The following is a 27,362-nucleotide window of genomic DNA, read 5'->3' on the forward strand; positions in this document are numbered from 1 at the left end:
TTTAAATTTGTCTTACTTTATTCAGTAAATTCCATTAATACATTTTTAATAAGCTTGGAGAAATTAAACATTTAAGTTAAAATAATTAAAAGATGTAAGTTCAATTAACTTTATGTGATTGGTTAATAAAGTTAATTGCACCAAAGTAAACATAACAATAAATACTTGAGTTTTCCCAAAGTCAAATTGATTCAGTAAACTTAAACGTATTGAAGCAATCTGTTTCCACAAATGGCTTGAGGTCAACCCTTATGTTATAGAACTAATCAAATATATTTTGTATACATTAATTCTGTCAGGACTTTTCAATTTTGAAATTGAAAATCTATCTTCATTCACGCTGTTTCTGATTATGCTACATTTCTCATTATTTCTACAGAATGATCAGATACTGATAAAGATCAAAAGTATTCACCACAAAGAAATGTTCCTTCTTCAGATGTGTATTCTGGTTGCCTGAAAATACAAACTGTTGTTTACACATGTAACGATATAATACAAACATAGAAGGGAAAAAAATGATATTTTCACTTATACCACAACAACATACATACATGCACACATTCCTGTATATTAAATGCAAAGTCAAAGTGTGAATCAATCATAGCAGCATGTAGCGGGTGAGGCCGCCCCCCCGCATCTCCCGGAGGCGCTGGCAGTGCCGCAGCATGTTCAGAATCCCCTGGAAGCGTTTGTCCACCTTGATCTTAGAAAACTCTCGGATGTCCTCCTCCACCACAAAGTTCTGACCTGAGGGACATTTCACACACAGCCAGAGTGAGTCAAAAGATGACTGAAATTATAAAATGACTATCTTTTCAGAAAAATCCACACCTTTTTTTAAAATTACTAATAAAAAAAAACGTATTTATAAATTCCCCAACTAGCTAATCTACTGTTCCCTAACAGCAGCTGGTGCTTGGAACTGGTGATCCACTGTCTGTGTCAGGGTTGGGGAAAAATAGGACCCAAATGCAGAATGAGGAGGAAGCTGGTTTCAAAAGGAAACAAAAGGCGAGCTTTATTCAAGAAAAGCTGAACAAAAACAAGAATCCTAAAACAGGTACCAGGTAGCATCCAATAAAGGTGACAGAGACCAACATGAAGGGGAACAGGAACGACAAAATAATGAACCAACACTGAACACAGGAAGAGACAAGACTAAATACAGAGAGGGGTGATCACAAGACGAGAAACAGCCGGGCAGGGGAGGAGAAACACAAGGGCGACAGGTGAACACAATCAGACACACCAGGGAAACTAACGACAGGGGAAAAACACAGGAAGAAGGACCAGACAATATACACGGAGGAAAACACCCATAACCAGACATACAAAAATACAAACGTGACAAAACATAAGAATCCTGACAGTCTGACTGTCTCACCAGTACCATCTCATGATGCCATTTCCTTTTTTTGTTTGAATTGACTCGGAGAGCTGTTAATGAAGGATGGTATGATATGAAGTTACTCTTTTATAACATGGATGATGTAAGCGTAGCCACCAAAGCCATTCTTACTGATCGATAATTAGATCAAACAAAGTAAATATTACTTGGAATAATTAGAACCCCCCCCCCCCAAAAAAAAAGCATAAACAGAAAAACGGTGAGAACAGCAAATGACACAATGACAGCAAACGGGTCGCCTTTCCAAGAATGGTGAATAATAAATAATGTGTCACACCTATGCCTGTTGCGCGACATTTGTATGTGTGTGTGTTTATTTATATATATATATATATATATATATATATATATATATATATATATATATATATATATATATATATACACACACATATACATATACACAGTGGGGCAAAAAAGTATTTAGTCAGCCACCAATTGTGCAAGTTCTCCCACTTACAAAGATGAGAGAGGCCTCTAATTTTCATCCTAGGTATACCTCAACTATGAGAGAAAAAAAAAAAAATCCAGAAAATCACTTTGTCTGATCTTTAAAGAATTTATTTGCAGATTACGGTGGAAAATAAGTATTTGGTCAATAACAAAAGTTAATCTCAATACTTTGTTATATACCCTTTGTTGGCAATGAAAGAGGTCAAACGTTTTCTGTAAGTCTTCACAAGGTTTTCACACACTGCTGCTGGTATTTTGGCCCATTCCTCCATGCAGATCTCCTCTAGAGCAGTGATGTTTTGGGGCTGTCGCTGGGCAACACGGACTTTCAACTCCCTCCAAAGATTTTCTATGGGGTTGAGATCTGGAGACTGGCTAGGCCACTCCAGGACCTTGAAATGCTTCTTACGAAGCCACTCCTTCGTTGCCCGGGCGGTGTGTTTGGGATCATTGTCATGCTGAAAGACCCAGCCACATTTCATCTTCAATGCCCTTGCTGATGGAAGGAGGTTGTCACTCAAAATCTCACGATACATGGCCCCATTCATTCTTTCCTTTACACGGATCAGTCGTCCTGGTCCCTTTGCAGAAAAACAGCCCCAAAGCATGATGTTTCCACCCCCATGTTTCACAGTAGGTATGGTGTTCTTTGGATGCAACTCAGCATTCTTTCTCCTCCAAACACGTCTAGTTGAGTTTTTACCAAAAAGTTCTATTTTGGTTTCATCTGACCATATAACATTCTCCCAATCATCTTCTGGATCATCTAAATGCTCTCTAGCAAACTTCAGACGGGCCTGGACATGTACTGGCTTAAGCAGGGGGACACGTCTGGCACTGCAGGATTTGAGTCCCTGGCGGCGTAGTGTGTTACTGATGGTAGCCTTTGTTACTTTGGTCCCAGCTCTCTGCAGGTCATTGACTAGGTCCCCCGTGTGGTTCTGGGATTTTTGCTCGCCGTTCTTGTGATCATTTTGACCCCACGGGGTGAGATCTTGCGTGGAGGCCCAGATTGAGGGAGATTATCAGTGGTCTTGTATGTCTTCCATTTTCTAATAATTGCTCCCACAGTTGATTTCTTCACACCAAGCTGCTTACCTATTGCAGATTCAGTCTTCCCAGCCTGGTGCAGGTCTACAATTTTTTTTCTGGTGTCCTTTGACAGCTCTTTGGTCTTGGCCATAGTTGAGTTTGGAGTGTGACTGTTTGAGGTTGTGGACAGGTGTCTTTTATACTGATAACGAGTTCAAACAGGTGCCATTAATACAGTTAACAAGTGGGGGACAGAGGAGGCTCTTAAAGAAGAAGTTACAGGTCTGTGTTTTCTCATTTTGTCTCATAGTTGAGGTAGGGCTGGGCGATATATCGAGTTTACACGATACATCGTGGATTGCACTACATAGGATGTCGTAAATGACCACATAGTGAAAACATCGAGTATTATGTTGTCAAATCAATTTCCCGCCGCAGCCAAAAGGAGCTTTCCTTTCTCCTTCATAGATACAGGCCCCGTCTAACTTGCACACAAACATTGCACACATGCACAGTGACAGAGAGCAGGGCTCGACATTATAAATGGCCCGCTGGCTCGGAAGCACTATTTAGACACCCCGGGCCAGCATAACATACTTTTCACTTGCCCGCTCGGGCCACTAAAAATATTGCTTAAAAAAAATAAAATTGTCCAGTGGTATAGGTACTTTGACAAGCAATGTTGTTAAATTGTTTCGTTTATTAACGCTACAACATAGCGTTTCATGAGGCGGTTGTCGTTGTTGGGTGAAAAGCAAACAGCTGTTTACTGCGGAGCCAGCGCGAGCAGGCTCCCGTTTGCCCGTGAGCGCCGGGCAAAAAACTATCTTCAAATAAAAGAAAGTTACCGGAGGAGTTAAAGGAGAGTGACAGGTAGCATGAGAAGAAGAGGGAGAGAAAGTTTCAGCCAGCTTGATCGATGGAGTTTGACTTCTAGTGGTGCAGTGACACGTCCTAAAACCCTTTTATAATCTATCGATTAGATTTATGATTCGAAAATTATAAAAGTAGGGTAGACATGTGGATATTATCCGGCTGAACAAAACGTGCATTTATCAAACAGGTTTGTTTTCCACAGACCTTATTTCCAGCTATTTTCTAAAACCCTGTGGAGAAATCCCATTGCTTTTTTGTCGAGGGAACCAGCAGCTTACTTCCTGGTTTTAGGACGCGTCACTGCACCTCTCAATATGATGCCAATATAAACAAGGTCTTCTATCGGCTCTGTACATCAATGCCGACCTATGCTGACAAGTAAGTGAAGAGTAGACAATATAAAAGGTATTGGCTATAGGGAAATGTCCCAGCAGTTTAGGAGAATGAAGGTTCTAATCTAATCTAATACATAGCCATTACATGTCTAATTCCTGATAATGACAGGAAGACAGAAAGCACATTATACTAATAATAATAATAATACTACTCATAATAATAGACATTTTTGAACAATGACCACAATATCATTATTTTAATAAACCAAATATGAACAATTGAGGAAATGAGGAAGAACTGATGATTCAAATGTTGTAGTACAAGTAGTAATGTAGTTAGTGCATAAATTACTATTGCAACAAATGTGTTAATTTTCTTCATTATTAGTCGATTTTTTTAATGCAGACATATGTTGCAGGGACTACTAGAATCATCATACTGGCGTGACTGTAAACATCAAGGGGTTAAATAAAAAAAATGTATGTGTTTTAGAGGACATTTCAGAATATCGCGATATATATCGTATATCGCGATATAGTCAGTAAATATCGCGATATCATTTAGAGACCATATCGCCCAGCCCTAAGTTGAGGTATACCTAGGATGAAAATGACAGGCCTTTCTCATCTTTTTAAGTGGGAGAACTTGCACAATTGGTGGCTGACTAAATACTTTTTTGCCCCACTGTATGTGTGTGTCACGTTCTAGCCACTTTTTGATCTCGGCCACATTACTTTCTACTCTCACCATGAGCTGTTATTGCTCCGCCCCCAGCCTCTGACGTATGTGTCTCTTGATGCTCTGTGCTGGCCAAGCTAAAAGTGATGCCTGATTTGAACCAGTTTTCGGGTCGAGTGGAAACACAAAACAATAATTCACAATCAGGGGCATCGCCTCCGAACTGTTCCTGGATCTGCCTCCATGGAGAAGCTATCTGACTGTGTTAGCAGTACCTTTGGTGTCTTTGGTCTCCTGCTCCTTGAAGCGCTGGTGCAGCTTGCGTGTGTAGTTGCTGAGAGTTTTCATGGACTGATGGAGGATCTTGTACTTTGCTGTCACAGCTGTGTTGATGCTCTGCACCGCAGCGTTCATCTGATCGTACGATACCCGTCCTCTCATGTACCTGATTGGGACACAAAGTATTATTTTTGACATAATCACATGGGTCACCATCAGCATCGTCATGAAAAGAAACAGTAAAACTAACATGCTAAAAACAGTCTTGATATTCATGGAATTCAAGAGAGTTAGTTATCTTACAGCAGATCCAATGCAGGACGTGTAAAGCGTACAGAAGATAAGATGGGGCTTTATTTTTCCAAGTAGGGAAATTCGGGTGTCATAGCAGCAAAAGAATAAGAAAGAAACACAGGTAGTACAGTACACATGGGATAATAAGAATACAAATGTGCAGGTAGCCTCACGGTGAAAGTCTTGTGTACAATACAGTGCAATTATTATTAATATGAATAAGAATAAGGAACCCTTTCAAGATAAACTTTATTTGTTTTGTATAACTGTCATACATAGGGTGGTGCACGATCAAGTTCTGGAAATGAGGCAGCATTTTACAACTTCCTGTTCCCTCATCTCGAAGTGAACGATTCTGAGAACGTTTTTTTAGTCAGGCCTAAAATAAGGTCTGTGGTAAACTCAAGAGATTTTCATGTTTTGTTCTACAACATAAAATACATCAGTCACTACCCCACTGGTTAACATCCGAATCTTCTATGCGTCTTAAAAACAGCGGTTGCTAACAAGTGGCTGAATGGAACCACTAGATGTCATCACGCTGAACACTAGCCACCTTTAGCTTAGCAGTGTTGACGTAAGGTCATCTGACCCTGATGTAACTAACAATAGCAACATTAGCTTTTAATTTTAGCAATTGCACTTACGCTTCAACCATACATAAAAGTGGTGTCAACTTGTGGAGAATATTAAATATCAAAATTCCAAAATCCTTTTTGTCAAGCGAACCGATGTGATGCTAACTTCCGGGTTGCCCTACAAAAATACATCATCACTGCACCACTCCATTCTTTCTTTATTGGTGGAATAACTGGTCGTATACTGGTTTTGAGTGCTCCATTTGGTTATTAACAAATACGGTGCAGTGTAATTCCAAAAAGACCTTAGCAGAAATGTTGACATCAGGGTTAAATAATAAATATTATTCCTTCTGGACCTTTTTGGAGAAGATTCAGTAGTATTCGTAATCCCAATGTTATATTCTCAAAAAAACAGTGTTTAACATTTTTACTAAATGTTCTTGGATGGTTTACCCAAGCCTTATCAAGTCTTATTCACATCACTAGAATGTCAGCCTTGCAGGTTTAGCCAAAACAATTATACATAAATAACTGTAGCAAATGGTTGCTTTCCAGAAAACTGATAAACAATATCTATCATATAATCCTATCATGGGGGGGTACTTACTGAGGGATGCTCTCAAATTCTGGCATGGTGATGACGTCCATGCTTCTGATGCAGCTCTTGTTGCTCTTTCTCACAGGCTGCTGCTGCTGCGCTGGCTGAACAGCTTCACCCTGCTTCAGAGCAGCTTCCCCCCCACTGTGACACGACAGGGACACAGGCAGGACAGTCAGGCTGTTTCCAGAGTAGACTAAAAAGCTGCCACTCTGTGTTAAACTAAATATTTACTTTATGTAATAGTTCATTGACTTTTTTTTAACTAAAGAATTACTTTCTCTAACTGCTATTTCTACAAGCTTCATTTATTGATGTTGTGATGCAAGTTTTTACCTTTATTTTACACAAACAAAAGTATTCTATGTCTCAAAAAGAAGTCTATATACTGTTATACTTGCTATTGCAAAATGATTCAGGATTTCGGAGGTAGCGCTCCTTTTTCCATAATCTTTTGTAATTATCATTGAAAGATGTATAAGGGTGGGATTTTTCAAGAGGATCTGTACCTAAGATATTTTTGTAGGTTTGTAGGAATGAATTTGTAGGCCAGGACATCATGCTGCATTTTGATCCTCAATTCAGAAACATGTTTGACATCTTTGTCTAGAACAATTACGGCCTTTATTTCCATTTTAATATTGTCCATATTGCTATTTTGATAAATGATGATTGATGAATGGTGCAGCTCTGTCACTGAGCCGTCTGTATTCCATATTCAAAACACAACAGCTCGAGTTCTATTGAAGAGATCAGATAAAAGTCCTCACTTTGCCGGGCCTCTCTTCTTGGGCATGTGAGCAGGAACGTTGTCCTTCATGTGCTGAACACCCCCCACATTCTCCTTGAATGACTCCTCAAGTTCCTGAAACAAAATAAACGACTATTACGTTGGATTGAGGTCTTTTTTTTCTCCTTTTTTTGAAAGCCCTTTAAAATGCTCTATATAATAATTGAATCATCATATATTAATACCATAGTATGTACAGTGGCAAGCAAAGTAAGTGTACCCTTTGGAATAACCTGCATTTCTGTATACATTTGTCCCAAAATATGGTCTGATCTTCACCTAAGTTACAATCTGTTTGAACAAATAGCACACAAATTGATACTTTGTTCTTGTCAAACATTGTTCAAACATTCACAATGTAGGTTGGAAAAAGTAATGTAAATTAAAAATAACACAAATATGAATCAGAAAACACAATAAGAGCACTTTACTGTTTAATACATTTATATAATATATTCTACTTAGATCCAAAACGCATTATGTTTAAACATCATATCTTTCTTACATGATGGACTCAAGTGCACTTGTTATTTAATGTGCAATGCCCATTCTTAAATACATTGAATACAATGGAAAAGACAGTATAGGCTGATAAATGGATGACAGCAGCGTTACCTTCAGATGCCTCAGCTTCTCTCTCTGCTGACCAACACATTTCTCAAACTGCTCCAGAAGTGCCCCCACAACCGACAGTTCTTGTCCAAGCTTCTTTATCTTATTTTGAGGGAAATCTAAATGTGAAGAGAAAGGACACAATGACACATTTTTATAACACTATTTCAGCCTTCCACAGAAACACAGAACCCCATCAGCATCGTACCGACAGCCGCCAGTTCCAGTATGCTGCGCAGCGACGAGATCCTGTCATGGATGTGGAGGCTGACATCCAGCAAATCACACATGTTGCTGGAAGAAAGACACATTACATGTTCAGTACAAATAAAAACAATTCCCAGCTACAATTCATTGATAAAAGTTAATAGGAATACTTGTACTTTATACCAGGTTTGTGTGGTAATATGCAAAATAACCTGGCTTGGGAAATAACGGATTACATGTAATGTGGGCAGCTGTGGCTAAGTGGATAGAGTGCCGGACTTCAAATCAGGGGGAAGAATGTCTTTGTGTCCCTAGGCAAGACACTTCACCCCAAATTGCTCCTGTGGGGATTGTCCACAGTATTGAATGTATGTAAGTTGCTTTGGATAAAAGTGTCTAACAAATGACATATAATGTAATGTAATGTGATTATTAGGGTACAAAAAAAGGTAACATATCCCATTACGAGCTATACGACATCTTACCTTATCTGATTTGTTGTCTAATACTTGGAATAGGTATGTTTACTGCCCTAATTTCCTTTTTGGCTTCCATTTACTTACTTCATTCTTTTTTTATACGATAAGTGGACACCTAATGTTTTGTTAATTAATTAATGGCTACATCTTTGCTTTTGAAGTAATGTAAAAACATTTTTTCTTAGATTAGGTTTACTGATTACATGTTTTTAGTTGTAGTAATATTGGTAGTACTAGTAATCACATGTCATGTAATTGTAACGAAATACAATTTTAGAGTTATTCTCACTCCCCTTACTTATAGAACTTTCATCTGTGTAAAAAATAAAACTCTGAAAGCGTTTTAAGCAGTTGTTGTGTTAACTTCTCAGTAACTTGGTAAAACGAACTGCCAGTAAAACAAAAACATCAGTGAATCTCCCCTTATGAAGAATACAACAAATCAGGACCAATATTTAATTCAGGTTTCCCTTTACTTTGATGCTCAGCCTATTGAGATGTGAAGTTTTATTCGGTCAGTGTAGTGAGCTAACAGCTAACAGCTACTTCTTAACGTTAGCTATCAGGTAAAAACAGATACCATTACTATGTCAGACACTAACACAACTATCTGTGTGTAAGTGACAGTTAAAGTGTGTTTCATGAAGATAACTTACACAGCTTGTGTTTTCAGGCTGACAGCTTCTTCTTCTTCTTCTTCTTCTTCTTCTTCTTCTTCTTCTTCCCGGTTCCACAGCAGTTTGAAAATTCTCCTTCTTCTTTGTTTTTATCTCAGGCAGACTTGTCGGATGGCGGCACAGTGCTGCCCTCCAGTGTCGGAGGCGTGAAGCTGCTCTTCATTAGGTTCGACCAGAGCCATATAAAGAGACCAAGAAACCATAGTTTTAGTTATGAAAATTGTAAACCCTGTAATGATGCTGTAAGATGTCCTTTTTGTTGTTCTGTTTATGTTTTTATGTTTCATGTGGAACCTACTTGAGCAGGTCTCCCTTGAAAAAGAGATCAATGATCTCAATGGGATACACCTGGATAAATAAAGGTTTGAAATGAAATGAAATAGACTTTTAGATATAAAAGTTCACCCCGAAACACTATTTGTCCTCCTTTGTTTGCTGTTTCACAGAGGTGGGAGAAGTACTCAGATATTGTCTTGTACTTGGGTACAAGTATAAGTAGCAGAGTGTAGGAATACTCTGTTACAAGTACAAGTCCTGCATTCAAATTGTTACTCAAGTAAAAGTACAAAATAATTAGCATCAAAATAAACAAAGTAAAAGTACTCATTCTGCAGATTGGTCAATTTCAGAATATATGATATGGTTTAATTTAATTATTGATCATTAAAGTGTTATCAAAGCTGGTAAAGCAGAGTTGTCCTGACTTTGTATACTGCAGGGTAGTTTAAGAGTTGATTATATTTGACATCATTAATCCAAATCTGTAAAGTAACTAGAAAATGCATTTCCTGCAGAAAATGTGTGCGAATTCTGTAAACTGTGAACATTTGTTGCTGAATTTAGTTGAACATGCAGAAAAAGCTGAATATGTTATTAGTGGGTAGGCATGTGGTGCAGTGGGTTGTGCGTTGGTGTTCGGATCAGTGTTGGTGCGTTGGTGCGTTGGTGTTGGTGTTCGGAGCAGTGGGGTTGTTCAAACCCCACTGCTAATCCTTGGCTGCTCATGGTCTCTTGGCCGCCTAGCAGGCTCATAATTATAATCATATGCAATCGAATATATATTTTCAACCTCTTCTGTGTCAAAACTAGCATTGTGATCCATGTTTATTAATACGTTACCGGCCGCTCTCCTCCATGTGACGTCACACGCGGGAGGTCACAGGCGGGAAGTAAAAATGTCTTGCAAAAACGACGCCAGATGTCACTGTAGTGTGTATTTATGTATATTTCTTTTGAAAATCTAGTGTATTCATCATTTTCCTACACATTTATTCACTGGTGTCTCTAACCTGCAAGTTGCTCTTTAAAGGCCATGTAATGCATCTAACACAGGTGTTTTTTAACATGTAGTTTAGATATCACCAGAATAAAAATAAATAAAAATGTTTAAAGTTTCGTCATAATTAAATGACATATACGTTAAAAACCGATGTTGGTTCCGAAGTTTGCCGAGTACGCCCCCGATCACTCCCGAACGAGCGGTGACGTCACACGTGGCAAACATTGCCATTTGATCAAATCAGTCCAAATGGCAAGCAACGCGATAACTTCAGACAGCGACAGCGATCATTCAAGCTCAGATTCGGTGGGTTATCTGGATTCAGTTACAGAAGTAGAGAGTGAACCAGCTAGCCTTTCACGTCAAGGCATCTTGCCTTATAAGTACGAGCCTCCTGCCCAGCAATCGAACAACGAGGCAGAAACTTGTGAAAGAGAAGCGGATTCCGCAGCCGGCGAGACTCGAGTCGGCAATACTGAATGGTAAATTCTGTTTTATTTAATTTGACCTGCACTAAATGTCGATCTTAATTTGTCATCTGTTCCTCACACGTCCGGCAGATATTGTTTTGTTTTTTAATGTTATGTACAATATTCAGGTGTACATGTCAATGCTGTGAAAGCATGCCCACTGCAGATGAATGTGTATGCTGCAGAGAGATCTGGCAGGTGATGGAACAAATAGACAGTTTGCAACCTACTGACCAGATAGAAGACACCGACGAGAAACCAAGGTGCATTATTAGCCACCCAGGCTTTAGAGAAGGCTGTCTCAGTGTTTGGACACTGAAAATAGCGTATCTTCAATACAAACAACAACACAGAGCAGTTGATGGCCCACTACACCAGTAAGTAAATATTGATTGACCCAACTACCTATTGCAGCTTTGCTTTCATATAATACTTTTAGTCGCTACAGATATGGTACACTTTTAAAGATACCATTAAACTCTTTCAAGCAGTCAAAAACAGCTTGGCTTTTATTTTTTCTGTGTATGCAAGTTCAATGTATGCTTGGGAAAAGAAACAACTACACATGTGAGGAAATATATAAGAGGTCTATGATTCTGTCAAGCAGTCATGTATAACCTCATATTTATTTTGTACAAGTAAAATACAAATATCATGTTATAAGCCAATTTGTAACCATTGCTACATAATAGTACTACATAACATTTTATTTTTCTCCAAATATATTTATAATCTGTATACTTTTTTTTCATTAGGAAGTATCGATATACAGCTTATCGACAGTTTGTACGTTGGTGCTGGGGTGTACTCGGCCCAAAAATCAGAGTCCCGCTGCCTGCATGTGCTGTAACCGAGATACGGAAGACTTACCCTGAACCGGGAGGCCGCTATCAGGGATTTCAATGGCCAAATCTGTAATTTGACATAAGTCATGCAGCTGAACTGGTTAAAATGGTTTCGCATGATGTAAATAATTTACAAAGTACATCATTTACAATATTATTTTTCCAAAGAAACATGTAAATATAACAACATTTTCCAAATCGCAAATTTGTAAGATTGTATTAATTTACTGTTTGATAAATAAAAAAGGGTTCTTTTGTTAATTTTTCACTTGTAACATGTTATCTTTATTGCAGTGTACATTAGTCTATTTTGGTATATGTGCGAGCCCACAAATAATTAAAAGTGGTAAAAATAATAAAGATATTCAGACGTAATTCATTTTTGGCCTTACTTATTTCACTTCAACTTTTATATATTTCAGTCACTAGGCAAGTTCACTGTACTCTGGTGACATTTAGCTCAAGCTGGCATAACACCTGTAGTAACTTAATTCTGACCCGAGTTTTGTGCACAATCTTCCAGCACCCATGATCAATGTTTATAGCAATCAGGAAACATTCACAGCTCACAACTACACATCGCTTCCCCATCATGAATTGTTAGATAAAAAAAGTTTAGCGAGGTCCGGTTACACATATGTTGAGCGAAAATAGCGGAAGGATACAAAACAAACAATCCAGACGAGGCTTGTGTTTGCCACGTGTGACGTATCACAGCTGGGTTAATGGCTGGCAAGCTTTTTGCTACCGGAGCGGAATAACACGGGAAAGTGGCACACATTTCATGTTATTTGGGGGGTATTTATGGAAAGAATCATTGATATTGATATGTCAAATGAAACAGTGGAAAGTGATGAAGCGATTTATTAACACAGAATAACATTTATTTTGGACATTACATGGACTTTAAGGGAACATTGGTAAAAAGTGGCATCTACCGATAGGGACCAATAATTTACGGAAGGCTTACCATTTTCTGGCCTTCTGAGTGACAGAAGCCCTGCCGATAACACAGGCACAAGACAAGGGAAACAGAGAAAGGTACAAAGGATGCAAGAGGAAAGAAAAACCTTGGGAAGTAAATGTAGTGCAGCTGTGGACTTTCTGTCTGTGGACAGAATTTGGCAACTTACTAGCAACTAGCACTCACTGTACTTGAGACCATACGCAGGTTCAGTTTTAAGATAGGTATGGTGAGAGCAAGGGCACTGGAGGTAAGGGTGATGTTGGGAAGGGGCCATTGGCCTCCCACTTTAGACCCCTGGCAAAAACTTGGCATCACAGCTGGTGTGATAACATGGCAAGATGTCTCTAGTATCATTGGATTATTATAACTAAGCTCACATCTCATCAGAGCTCATTCAAAATATTCAAGTACGCTGACAACGACTCTATTATTGTTCTCATCAACAAAATGGGACCCATACCAACATGAGATAGGTGTCCTTGAATCAGCATACGATCTATCTTTTCTCTTTGTGCCTGTGTTACGGGCAGGCTCCTATCAATCCACGTGTGGAATGTATTGAAAGCTAGAGATGGCTAAGCCTTTCTTAAATGATTGGTCCCTATAATGGGCCATTCTACCGAATTGGACCAATGTCAGGTTGGAAATGTTTTGAGATTGTGTATGTTTTTTTCCCAAAACTTTGTCCATATATATTTTGTACCATATCTAAATTACACATATCTAGTAAAAGAACCGTACATTTTTACATCGTATTTTCAGACTGTATTGGAATGTTCTTCCTCTACCAAAAATGGTCACTAGTAAAAAAAAGTGTTATATTAACCTGTTAAGATTGTTTTACCTTCCCTTCTCAAAACAGTATTTTAACAAATATTTCTTGAGGATTTTCACAATTAAATTAATAAAAGCGATTTTTTAATCAAATTTCAAGTTCAATTTATACAATTGATAAAAATCATAATGCAAACTTTCTTTGTAAAATGCATAATACTGATCATATTGATTCCAGTGTTATAAAACATGTGTTATGTATTTTGGAAAGTTACTTGTTCAAGTAAGTAATTCAAAAGTTAAACATTTCCCCCTTGTGTTTTGAAGTACAGTTGAATCTCACAGTAGAGATTATTACAATTTACTCAAGGACAGAAACTGAGTAAATATGCTTGGTTAGATTTCATTACTGCTCTTTGCTAACATCTCTTCCTTGACCTCTCCCTCTGTTCTCAGTCAAAGGCAGTGGTGTAGTGGGGATTTTTTTACTGGGTGGACGGGGTGGTGGGTGGACGGGAGACCCTCGCGCTCGTGAACTGTCAACGGGGGGGGAGGGGCTTGGGGGACCTCTGTGTCGCCCGCCTGTCAGCGCAACTTACATGATGCCGTTTAGACAATATAATAATAAAGGGCGGTGCCGGCTGTCAATGAACCGATCCGGCCTTTTTGCACGACTATCACTCAAATGCGGGACATAGTCTCAATGTGTGGGACGCGGGACAAATAATAAAAATGCTGTGTGTGCAGTCCCGCACAGTGCGGGACACCTGGTCACCCTACACACACGGTTCTGCCCTTCACACACACACGCTTCAAATCAAGTTGCATAAATGCTTGAGCTACGTTTTTATTATAATTACTGTGAAATCTGCCTATTATGTTTTCGTCATTAATACAACAAACACACACTTGCAACTGATAACACTGGCAATGATTTTAGATGCATTAGACCAGGGGTTCCCAAAGTGTGAGGCGCTCCTCCCCTGGGGGGCGCCAGAGAGCTTCAAGGGAGGCGCAACCGCCAGAAAAAAATAAAGAGAAACAGTGAAATCTAGCTAGTTAACTTCAGCTAAATGTATGCGAGCTGCAAAATATGGATAGATTTCTAGTGAAGTTACCTAAATTGAGAGAGGAGACAGCGTCTGTCAGAAAACGGAGGAAGTATGACAATGATTATTTGAAGCTAGGATTTTCATGGACCGGTCCTGATGACACTCCACTGCCACAGTGTGTTATCTGCAACTAGGTGCTAGCTAATTACAGTATGAGACTATGTAAACTCCGGTGTCATATTGAGACGAAACACCCATGTTTGGTGACCAAGCCACAGGAGTTTTTTGACCGGAAGCTCAAGGAATTGCAGTCACAGAAAAATGTCATTGACACATTTAGCACTGTGAATACAAAGGCAACCGAAGCATCATACCGAGTGGCGTTACGGATAGCTAAGGCAGGTAAACCTCACAACATAGGTGAAACGTTACTCCTCCCTGCTGCTAAAGACATCTCAGGGGTAGACAAGGGTAAAATGCCACTGGCCCTCCGGGCCGGTGGAATTGTGTTATCACTGGCCCCACCATTGTAACAACTGGCCCGGAGCATTCGTCCAAAAAAAAAATCGACTTATAATGAAGAAAATGAACGCATTTGTTGCAATAGTAATTTATGCACTAACTACATTACTACTTGTACTACAACATTTGAATCATCAGTTCTTCCTCATTTCCTCAATTGTTCATATTTGATTTATTAAAATAATGATATTGTGGTCATTATTAAAAAATGTCAGCTATTATTATGAGTATTATTATTTGTATAATGCGCTTTCTGCCTTCCTGTCATTAGGAGTTAGAAATGTAATGGCTATGTAATAGATTAGATTAGAACCTTCATTATCCTAAACTGCTGGGACATTTCCCTAAAGCCAATACCTTTATATTGTCTACTCTTCACTTACTTGTCAGCATAGGTCGGCATTGATGTATAGAGCCGACAGAAGACCTTGTTTATATTGGCATCATATTGAGAGGTGCAGTGACGTGTCCTAAAACCAGGAAGTATAAGCTGCTGGTTTCCTCGACAAAAAGCAATGGGATTTCTCCACAGGGTTTTGGAAAATAGCTGGAAATAAGGTCTGTGGAAAACAAAACTGTTTGACAAATGCACGTTTTGTTCAGCCGGATAATCTCCACATGTCTACCCTACTTTTATAATTTTCAAATCATAAATCTAATCGATAGATTATAAAAGGGTTTTAGGACGCGTGACTGCACTAGAAGCCAACTCCATCGATCAAGCTGGCTGAAACGTTCTCTCCCTCTTCTTCTCATACTCCCTGTCACTCTCCTTTAACTCCTCCGGTGACTTTCTTTTATTTGAAGATTGTTTTTTGCCCGGCGCATGGCCGGTTACCGCTGGTATTAAAAACATTAATGGCGAATGGTTAGGTGGCCCAATAGTCTGTTGTGAAGGAGCGCGCTCCCGCTCACGGGAGCCTGCTCGCGCTCCGCTCCGCAGCAAACAGCTGTTTGCTTTTCACCCTACAACGACAACCGACTCACAAAACGCTATGTTGTAGCGTTAATAAACGAAACAATTTAACTAAATTGCAAGTCAAAATACCAATACCACAGGACAATTCTTTTTTTTTAAAGCAATATTTTTTGTGGCCCGAGCGGGCAAGTGGAAAGTACGTTATGCTGCCCCGGGGTGTCTAAATAGTGCTTCCGGGCCAGCGGGCCAATTATAATGTCGAGCCCTGCATCTCCGTCTCAACTATTTCTCTCTGAGTGCAACGTATGAGGAAGCTGCCATCCTTAACCTCAACATGTTTAAAACATAAAGATAAAGAGGTTTAAAAAAGCTATTGTTTAATGTTTTAAGGAGGTGACGCTCAGCCAATCAAAAAAGAGAAAGGTTGCGAAAACAGAGCATTTTATGACATTTTCTCTTACTGGACCTCTTTGAAATGCAATTGAATACCCCTGCATTATAGCAACAATAATAATAATAATAATAATAATAATAATAATAATAATAATAGCAATAATAATTGGGAGGGGGGGCGCGGCTGTGATTATGTTCTCTGAGGGGAGGCTCACCTTCCCACACTTTGGGAACCCCTGTGTTAGACTATTAAAAAAAGAAATCATGCTTCAAATAAGTGGTGGTACGGCGTACCCCCGCGTCCAACGCCCACTACACCACTGGTCAAAGGGACTTAAGGAAAAGATGAGTGAGGGAAGCATGAAGGATTAAGTCAATATCACAGTTAAACTTGGGCTATTATATCAGTCGAATGTCACATAATGGAACTTTAAATGAGGCTCGCTCCATCGATGACAGGGGAATGTGAGTTTGATGACAAATGAACTGTTATTTTCTATTCATAAACCTGGTGATGGATACTCTAAACATATCAATGTTTGACAGGAACAGTGGATTATTAGGAAAGGTTATGTTGACTGTTCTGACACACACACACACACACACACACACACACACACACACACACACACACACACACACACACACACACACACACACACACACACACACACACACACACACACACACACACACACACACACACACACACACACACACACACACACACACACACACACACACACACACACACACACACACACACACACACACACACACACACACACACACCTAAAGAATACACACAGCAGGCACCAGGCACACATTGCACAAACTAAAGTTACCATTCCTTTGTTAAACCTCACAGAGACACAGTGGCCAGCATAACATTTCTGTGAGTCATCCTCTGACTCCTGAGGCTGACACTGTATCAGTTTATAATTCCACTGGAAAAATCACAATCATCAGGTTGAGATTACTTTATTTATCCTTCGGGGAAACGGGGTTTTGTGACAGTTGCCCCATTTCAGAGTACAATAAAACAAAATACAAAATAAAATAAATACGAAATAAATGTTCCATAAAAAGAAAAGGTCAAATAAAAATATTGATGTATTCATAACAATAAGTACAAATGTACACATGATCTAATAAACAGAAACATCTGTGTGGAGAATACATGAATGGATGAAGGTTCAAGGCTTTTATTGGTCATACGTATATAGCTGTTACCAATCTGGGAGTTAAAATGGATCCTCACCTGAACTTTGAGGCCCACATCAAACAAATATGCAAGACCTCCCTCTACCACCTGAGAAATAGTAGTCCAGTCTGCCACGCTGGACTACTGTAACGCACTTCTCATTGGGATTCCTAGCAAGAACATCCAGAAGCTGCAATACATCCAGAACAGCGCTGCTAGGATCCTGATGAGAGTACGGAAGTACGAACACATCACACCCATCCTCAAATCACTGCACTGGCTCCCGGTCTCACTCAGGATTGACTACAAAATCACCCTCTTCACTCATCAGTGCATAGTGAAATGCTCCCTCCTACATCAAGGAATTGCTCACCCCACAAACCTCCACGAGGAACCTACGTTCAGAAAAGGCAAACCTCCTCCTTCCACCAAGGACAAAACTGAAAACCATGGGAGACCGAGCCTTCTGCTCCGCTGCTCCGAGACTGTGGAGGGCCCTCCCAAACCAGCTGAGGACCCCAAAGATGCTTTCAAAAAAAGGCCTAAAAACACATCTTTTTAGAATAGCCTTTAACTAGATTTTTTTTAAAACCCCACATTATGCCCTGCTGGCATAAATGTCACTGCTTTTATTCTGTTTTTAATTGTTTTTGTTTCACCTTTTTTTAAATTTTGCAGCACTTTGACTTTTTGTTTACGCAAATAAAAAGTGCGCTTATAAATAAAATGTATTATTATTATAGCTACAAAAAAAATACATAATACAATTGTGCAATCCCTTTGCTAGAACAATAAGTTATAATACTTTGCCACTTGCAATCTTAGCAAAAAAATTAAAAGAAAGAAAATGTTGATATTTGGCAAAAAAGTGTGTCTTACGTCTTATGGTGGCTGTAATGAGCTTTGGCACTGCACATTTCTTCAAAACTGGGTTGCAGGCTGAGTGGCGGCGCCAGAGATTTATTTTGGGGGTGCTGTGGGGTAGCTTGACGTTTCATAGAGGGTGCTCAAACATTTAGGGTTTCCCATTAATGTATCGGGCGCTAGAGTGGAATTTTCTACTGCAACAATCCCTACGCACATACACAGTGTACCTGCGACTGTTACAACGAAGGCTCGATAATCAGCTCACGGCATAAAGGTGTAAGCAGGGGTAAAGTGCTATTTCTATAAGTGGGGAGTGGACCTAACATACTGTAGGGGGGTCCGGGGGCATGCTCCCCCGAGAAGATATTTTTTTAAATATTGAAGTTAAAAGCATCAATCTGGTGCACTTTGAGAGCAACATTAACCCAACCTTAATAATACCTTAAAGCGGACAAAAGGCACTGGAGAACACTTATTCATTAACATCCTTTAATGAAGCAAACTAATGCCTTAACTCACTCAAATACAGATGTAGCACTGAATTTCGGACTCCAGTTTACAGCTTCCTGCCTACTACCTGCCAAAGACCAGTATAGAGGAATGTTAAGCCCCAGATTATCAATTTCAGGTTTTAACCAGGAGATGGCGCTTCATTCACAAATACAGAAAGACAAGTTTCATGGACATTCAGTTGTGTTTTGAAGAACATTTGAACACATCAATATTTTAGATCAACTAAAGTATATCTAATCTTGTAATTCAATAATATATAGTCTTTATATATTAAATAATCATAATGTAAATGTTTACATTACACTTCTTTATTTGTTATGCTCATACTTTAACCTTTACAATCGTTTGCTTTAATATGCAGTATATTTTTGTGTTTGCTTCCTCCTGCTCCCTTTCGGACACATACTGTATGATTTATTATTATTATTAATATGAAGATATTATTAAGATAAGATAAGATTTTACTTTATTGATTGAACATTCTAGTTTAGAATGTTCTGTCCCACGGTAATTCAGAAGGCTCACAGGTCACATTCCGACCATTATTTAAAACAATAGGTGCTTTCACACCGTCTACAGTTTGATTTGTATAGAGGGAGCTCTGTCAGTTTTCGAATTACCCATTTGCTTTCGGGGAGCCCTATTTTTTAGAGCACATCCTGCTACTAAATATGTCACACGCACGCTCTGTTGATTGGCGCAGCAGCGCGGATGCGATCAATTGCTATAAAAACACTCTTCTACTAATACAGACGGTGTCACTATGCCGGCGGATGTGGCCGTTGTTGAAGCCTCTTCAGGCTCCGCATCGGCAGGCCTCTCCCTCTGTGTGGAGCTGTCAAGCTCGACCCTAACACCGCTTACAGCCGGCCAACTAAAAGATGTTTTCCATTCACGTTGTCATTTTTAGACTCCTTCGCTTCTTTGCTTGTGAATCCAAAAGCTGTGACGCTTGGCTGTTTTCGTTTTGCCATATTTTTTAATTACACAGCCAGAGTTAAAAAAATATCAATATGAACATTTCAAATACCGCGCCGGCATCACCGCCATAACCATAGCAACGTAAATAAGAATGCAGCGCCGCCACGTACAGATGGCAACACCCAGACATATTCACAAATATAAAACAAATATTCAGAAACTGTAATGAACAATAACTATTATTTATTTCAAGAACTGTTATTTACAGAAACTCAACATTTCTAATCTGTGTGACACAAATATGCACGATTGTTTTGGGCTCCCCCTAATTATCTCAAAGTCAGCCTTCAGGGGAGCTCCCTCCCTCTTCGGAGGAGCCAAGCTCCCCCTAGCTCCTCCCCATTTCGAACAGTGTCTGTGGCTGGATGGCCAGCGATTAGGTGCGGCGCATTTATCATAGGTGATCAGAGCTAACTGCCTGCCGTCAGATTTCATTTAAAAAACAGATCTGATTTTAAGACTATTTCTGCGCTCATAAAGAATGATAAGAATAAGAATAATGCGTATTGAACTGGTTTAATTAATTAGTGAGTTTATTTAACACTAGAACCGCCAATCGGGTCAATTTGTGTGATGTGTGTTGTGTGTGTGCAATATAACTTTTTTTCAATAAAATATTAAAGTCTCCCAGTCCGTGACTTTTCCTGAAAGTGTGTTATGTAGCACCCTATGTTGTTAAAAATTGCATTCTAATAGCGGGATTTGACGGGTTTAGGTAGGCCTATACAAAAACCTCTGGCGGTTCTAGTGTTAAGGTAATTAGGGACAGTAAAAGCCCTTTTTTATCAGTAACGAATTTAGCAGTTGAACATAAAAGTCAACTAACTGAGGGTCACTTGCAATAACAGTGTTGTGTCTAACTGTAAGCTTGTCACTCAGAGTAACCGACCGTTAATTTAGCTGCTGGAGAAGAAAGATCAAGGGGGGAGGGGGGAGAGAGCTGTGGTTGATGGGCCATTAGTTGTGTAAATACACAGCTGAGAGCTGCCGTTTCATTCAGACTGTTTAAAAAACGGTAACAAGGGACTATTTTTCTTAGCGGATGCATGTCAATTTAAATCAATAGATACAACTATTTTTTAAATCGATACATACAACTATTTTTTAAATCAATAAAAACATTTTCTAAATCCATAAAAGCATTTCAATTAATATTGGGAGTCATGTCGTTACTTTGTTGAGAATGTGGCCGTGTAATAAGCGGGATAATTTGCAGCGACTTGTTCCTTATGGGGAAAATAACACCCGTCATGTGTGTGTAGAGGTGTGTGTGGTTAAAACACTTTCATGAAGTGAAGGAATTTCCTTCTATAAAACAGCTGTGGGCAGCAGTGAGTGTCACGGACATGAATTCATAGATCAAGGCAGACTGGTGCACACGCTCTCCTGTCCTGCCAGGCGACACGCCCGTTCTAAGCCGTGTCCCTCACTCCTCACATCCCAAGCATCCCCGAAAAGTGTATTATGTTGTTACATCTCAGATGTTATGTTTCAGTTGTGCTCTGTCTATGTTCAGTGATGCAAACTTGTCACCTTTCGGCGAAATTCGCCGTTTTGAATCCAAAATAAGTCGTTTGTGTGATTCATGTAGATCTGCAATACAAATATTTTTGGGGTATGGGGGGGGCTGGGACCCGGAGTAATCTGCGGCCGTGAGCTGTTATGTGCCATCATGACACGCATGGTGTTCTTTTTTTATATATTATAATGAAGTACGAGCTGTGTGCTCGAGTCTTCCTGCCTGTCGGCTCTGCTCATGGATGTATAATAAGGCTCTGCTGCTCCGAGATGATGGTCTAGCTTCAGCAGCTACATTACCTACGGGTGCGTTCGTTAATATTAACTGTGCGTCCGGAGTCACTGTGGCACAGACTGGACCGCTGGTGAACAGCTGTTAGAACGGGCCGTTCAGGTGTTCAGAGCAGGGCTCCCTGTCGGAGCGGCAGAGCGTGATGTGAACTGAAAAGGTTTTCTGTGGCAATATTATTTAAGGAATTGTTGAGCTAGCTAGCTAGCATACATTGTCACTATCTGCTAACGTTAGCTTTAGCCTTCTATTTCTAATAGTTTTTTTCATAGGCTATAAACAGAGGTGGTATAAGTGTATATATATATATTGTACTTGAGTAAAAGTAGAAGTACTCAGATCTTGTACTTGAGTAAAAGTAGAAGTACTCAGGTCTTGTACTTGAGTAAAAGTAGAAGTACTCAGATCTTGTACTTGAGTAAAAGTAGAAACACACAGATCTTGTCCTAGAGTAAAAGTAGAAGTACTCAAATCTTGTACAGAGTAAAAGTAGAAGCACACAGATCTTGTATTAGAGTAAAAGTAGAAGTACTCAAATCTTGAACTTGAGTAAAAGTAGAAGCACTCAGGTCTTGTACTTGAGTAAAAGTAGAAGCACACAGATCTTGTACTAGAGTAAAAGTAGAAGTACTCAGGTCTTGTACTTGAATAAAAGTAGAAGTACTCAGATCTTGTACTTGAGTAAAAGTAATAGTCCCAGAGTGTAGGAATACTCTGTTACAGTAAAAGTCCTGCATTCAAAATGTTCCTCAAGTAAAAGTAGAAAAGTATTATCAAAATATAGTGAAAGAAGCGACAGTAAAAGTAGTCATTGTGCAGATTGGTCCATTTCAGAATAATAGATATGATATGTTTTATAATGATTGATCATGAAAGTGTTCTCAAAGCTGGTAAAGGTGCAGCTAGTTTGAATGACTTTGTATACTGCAGGGTAGCTTGTGGATTTACTCCAGGTGGAACTAAAGTCTGATTTAACACTTGATTATATTTCACTTAATTAATCCAGATCTGTGAAGTAACTAAAGGTATTAAATACATGTAGTGGAGTCAAAGTACACCATGTACCTCTGAACTGTAGTGGAGTAGAAGAACAAAGTAGCAAAACATTGAAATACTTAAATAAAGTACAAGTATCTCAAAATTGTGCCCAAGTATAGTACTTGTTGAGTTTATGAACTTAGTTACTTTACACCATGTGGCTATAAAGATAAAAAGACTTAAAGAGCCTGTGACACGAACCCAACAACTATTGTGCAATGAAATAGTGGGCTACTAGTAATCTCGAACCGTCAGTTTAAAAAAGAAAAAGCAATACCGTTCCGATAAATATCAATAATTTCGAACGTCGCGGGAAAATTCCTTTGACTCATTTTGAGGTTTTGGGGGAAGCCGGAAGTGACGTCAATGCGGGAACGCTTCACTGTGCGGCGAGAGAGCCAAACACGGACAAAGTGTGTTGTCATGCGTAGAAATGGTGAATTACTGAGTTTAGGCACGTTAATAACGTTTTAATGAAGTTGACTACAGTATATTCATATTTGTCAGTGCTTTCATGTCAATTCGGCGAACATAAATATAAATGCTCGTGGTGAAGATGATGATTAAATTAGGATTAAAAATCGGTAGTGTGAGCTGCTGAATTTCCTCCCGTCGGATGTGATATAAAAACAAATCGATTATTTTTGTAAACTCAAGTGGATGAAACTACATTTATTAGTGCTTTCATGTCAATTCGGCGAACATATGATACATTAAATGATTGTGAGGATGATGATTTAAAAATCTTTTGTTTGAGCCGGTCTGCATTTCCTTATGAGAAAACAAACCTTAGCTTTTTGTAGTTGCAGTCAGTGGTGTAGTGGGCGTTGGACGCGGGCGTACGCCGTACCCCCACTTATTTGAAGCATGATTTCTTTTTTTAATAGTCTAATACATCTAAAATCATTGCCAGTGTTATCATTTGCAAGTGTGTGTTTGTTGTATTAATGACGAAAACATAATAGGGAGATTTCACAGTAATTATAATAAAAACGTAGCTCAAGCATTTATGCAACTTGATTTGAAGCGTGTGTGTGTGAGGGGCAGAACTTTGTGTGTACGGTGACCAGGTGTCCCGCACTGTGCGGGACTTCACACACAGCATTTTTATTATTTGTCCCGCGTCCCACACATTGAGACTATGTCATGCATTTGAGTGATAGTCGCGCAGAAAGGCCGGATCGGTTCGCTGACAGCCGGCACCGCCCTTTATTATTATATTGTCTAAACGGCATCATGTAAGTTGCGCTGACAGGCGACACAGAGGTCCCCCACTGGCTATATGACCGTATGATCGCCCATATTGACGCACCTAATTCCTAAACTTCTAACAGATACAAAATAAACCGATCCTTCAGCTTCATATGACCTCTCAGACACGTTAAAAATTAAACTGTCATCGCTGTCTGAGCTTGCTGCTGTGTGCGCCATCGTGCGTTTACATGCAGATGCTGGGATCCTGAACGGTGCAGCTGGAGCGCTGTGCCCGCAATGACGTCACCCATAATTTGGCGGGACTTGAAGAATCCCCGAGAAGATCCAGGAAATGGTCAACATTGAAGGGCAGATTAATGGTTATCAAAGTACAAATATCCAAAATCAGTTCAGTAACGGTTTTCAAGGGGACAATATTTACTCAAACTGATGGGTTTGGATGATGGGGGGAAATCGTGTCACAGGCTCTTTAAGCCTTGCACAGAGGCACGAAAATACTTTTTCAAAATGCTCAACAGTGCTGCCAAAATTATAAACTGACTGCGCCACAATTTAAAATAAATGCTTTTATATATTTCTATTAGATGTGACTCTTTGGCGTTTCTGTTATTATTAACACTGCTGCTTTAGTTGTTCTGACTGCTAAAATCCTCTGTCATTCCGTGGGGTGGGGGAGCCGGGGGCTCGGATCCTTATCACCTTTTTCATACCTGATGAGTTTGCATCCCTGTATGTTAAAAAGCCTCAGTCACCTTAATTCATGTAATAAAAACATCTCAGGTCAGTAACACTCAAAGCTAAATGTGCAATACCATGTTCAGCTATGTTACTATTTATAATGTTATTGTTGTTACATCAGAATATGTACATATTGAAATGATTTCTTAACTTACAGTAGGCTATTTTTTACAATGTGTGTTGGAAGGATTTATTAAATTACTTTGAATATTGTCATTGTTGAAGGCTTTTAGTGAAGGGTGAACTATAAGCCTGAATTACATAATATTTTATACCTAAAAACATAAAAGCCACAATAAATAAATCACAATTATTCTAGTTATTTTTACCTCCCGTATTGCTTTCAACCCACCAGCTTTTATGGTGTTGTTACGTCACTAACTGTAAGCTTGTCACATACAGTCTATGGTCACTCAGAGTAACCTAATTTAACCTAATTTAGCTGCTGGAGAAGAAAGATCAGGGGGGGAGGGGGGGAGAGAGCTGTGGTTGATGGGCCATTAGTTGTGTATACACAGCTGAGAGCTGCCGTTTCATTCAGACTGTTTAAAAAACGGTAACAACGGACTATTTTTCTTAGCGGATGCATGTCAATTTAAATCAATACATACAACTATTTTTTAAATCAATAAAAACATTTTCTAAATCCATAAAAGCATTTCAATTAATATTGGGAGTCATGTCGTTACTTTGTTGAGAATGTGGCCATGTAATAAGCGAGATAATTTGCAGCGACTTGTTCCTTATGGGGAAAATAACACCCTTCATCCAGATGAGGATCCCTCCGCTACACTTTGGGATCCTGATCGACCGACGAAGCTCCATTAAAATATACATATTTTTGGTGAATTACTGAGTTTAGGCACGTTAATAACGTTTTAATTAAGTTGAATACAGTATTTTCATATGTGTCAGTGATTTCATGTCAATTCGGCAAACATAAACATAAATGATCGTGGTGAAGATTATGATTAAATTAGGATTAAAAATTGAGAGCCGGGCTGCATTTCCTCTCGTTCGTTTTTTTTTCGAATAATACAATTATTTTGTTAAATAACAACATGGTGATGTTTTGTAAATGATTACATGTCTCTTATTTAGCACAGTAGTATGATATTCGTGACATATGGATCTTAACAAAGTTCCGCTGTACATCCAGCATACTGTATCTCACTTTATTTCACATGAGCTCCAGTGTGGAACCCCACTGCACCCCCTGGTGGATCAATGATCCATTGCAGCTGGCTTCATTATAATTACATTTATCTATAACGGGGGCGGTCTCAAGTCAAGCTGGAGGTTTTCCCTTGAGCGAGGGCAGATCACGTACCAATCACGGCCCTCACGTTTCAAACTGTCTGAAATGAATCGCTACATCTGTACAGTCGTTTACTTATTTCGGTGAAACGAATGGGCGTAGAGTTTTAAAGGATGCGGATAGTCTCACCTTGATTCTGGCGCATTGCTTATCTTTTTATAGATCTATTCTCATCCACCATCTTTGTTTGTGACGTAAAGAGTGTAAGAGTCACGTTTCTGAATCGGACACTCTGAGTGGATGCAGTCACAGCCAATCGGAGTCTGATTCAGAGGGTTGCCTGTCAGTTCCGTTGCTATGGTTCCGTTGTACTGAAACGAGAGCCGGTATAATTCCAAAACAATATAAAAATTGGAATACGTTAGTTTAGTGTCTTAAAAGGTAGACTGAGGTACGTTACATCTTAGGATAATTTTTAGTCATGTTCTGTATACATACTAACATATAAGTGTATAATTAGTGTGGTTACTCCATGTTTACTAGCTATAACATTCACTAGCATGCCCCCGGACCCCCCTAAAGGAGGTGAGACCCCCCTAAAGGATGTTTGGTCCACCCCCCATTTGTAAAAAAATAGCACTTTACCACTGCACCCCCCAACAACTCCTGGGCTAAGCCCCGGATCTCCTACAATCCTAAATCCGCCACTGGGCTTTACCGGTCTAAATGTTTTCACTTTGGTCTATGTATGTAATATAAAGTATAACTTATCTATAACAGAGCCAAGATCTCTGTATGACTTGAGCAAACTTCTGAATTGAATTAAAAATAAGTGTAAACAACAGTGCAGTACGTCCAGCTAGCTAGTTAGCGTCACATATTTATCCGTATTATTTAACGAAAATGTACGTTTTAATGCCCCTTGGGTTTGACGTGTGTGACGTTAGTTAATTTAAAGTAAGTTAAAACCCAATACTCACATTTATTAGTGATTCCTCCGCTCGCTGCTGCTTTTAAATCCACTCTGCTTGGGAGACGGGAAGCCATTTCATTTGAAAAAACTCCCTCTTCCCTGCGCGCATTGCACCCTGGGATATGGTAGGCCGCGGAGTGTACACAGATGTATCTATGGAGTCAGATTTGGGTCAATATTCTAGCGCGCAAAACAAGCTACTCACGAGCGGAAAATGTGCTTTTACACGCGCATGAAATGACTC

General features: G+C 39.4%; 1 protein-coding gene across 3 annotated transcripts; it reads right to left on the reverse strand.

Moving 5' to 3' along the window:
• ska1 (spindle and kinetochore associated complex subunit 1) lies at nucleotides 1–27,362 on the reverse strand. 3 transcript variants are annotated; one of them, XM_079684773.1, is made up of 8 exons: nucleotides 27,126–27,362; nucleotides 9,283–9,455; nucleotides 8,149–8,234; nucleotides 7,944–8,059; nucleotides 7,309–7,403; nucleotides 6,548–6,682; nucleotides 5,062–5,231; nucleotides 1–750 (listed from the first exon to the last, which is right to left on the reverse strand). In XM_079684773.1, the coding sequence occupies exons 3-8, from the start codon at nucleotides 8,228–8,230 to the stop codon at nucleotides 602–604; spliced, it is 747 nt and encodes a 248-aa protein (XP_079540899.1). In that variant the 5' UTR covers nucleotides 8,231–8,234; nucleotides 9,283–9,455; nucleotides 27,126–27,362; the 3' UTR covers nucleotides 1–601. The 3 variants fall into 3 exon arrangements, with proteins under 3 accessions (XP_079540899.1, XP_079540900.1, XP_079540901.1); XM_079684774.1 differs by having other exon boundaries at nucleotides 9,283–9,460; XM_079684775.1 differs by lacking the exon at nucleotides 27,126–27,362 and having other exon boundaries at nucleotides 9,283–9,462.

Source organism: Notothenia rossii (assembly GCF_949606895.1).
Source record: "Notothenia rossii genome assembly, chromosome: 5".
Classification (NCBI taxonomy): domain Eukaryota; kingdom Metazoa; phylum Chordata; class Actinopteri; order Perciformes; family Nototheniidae; genus Notothenia; species Notothenia rossii.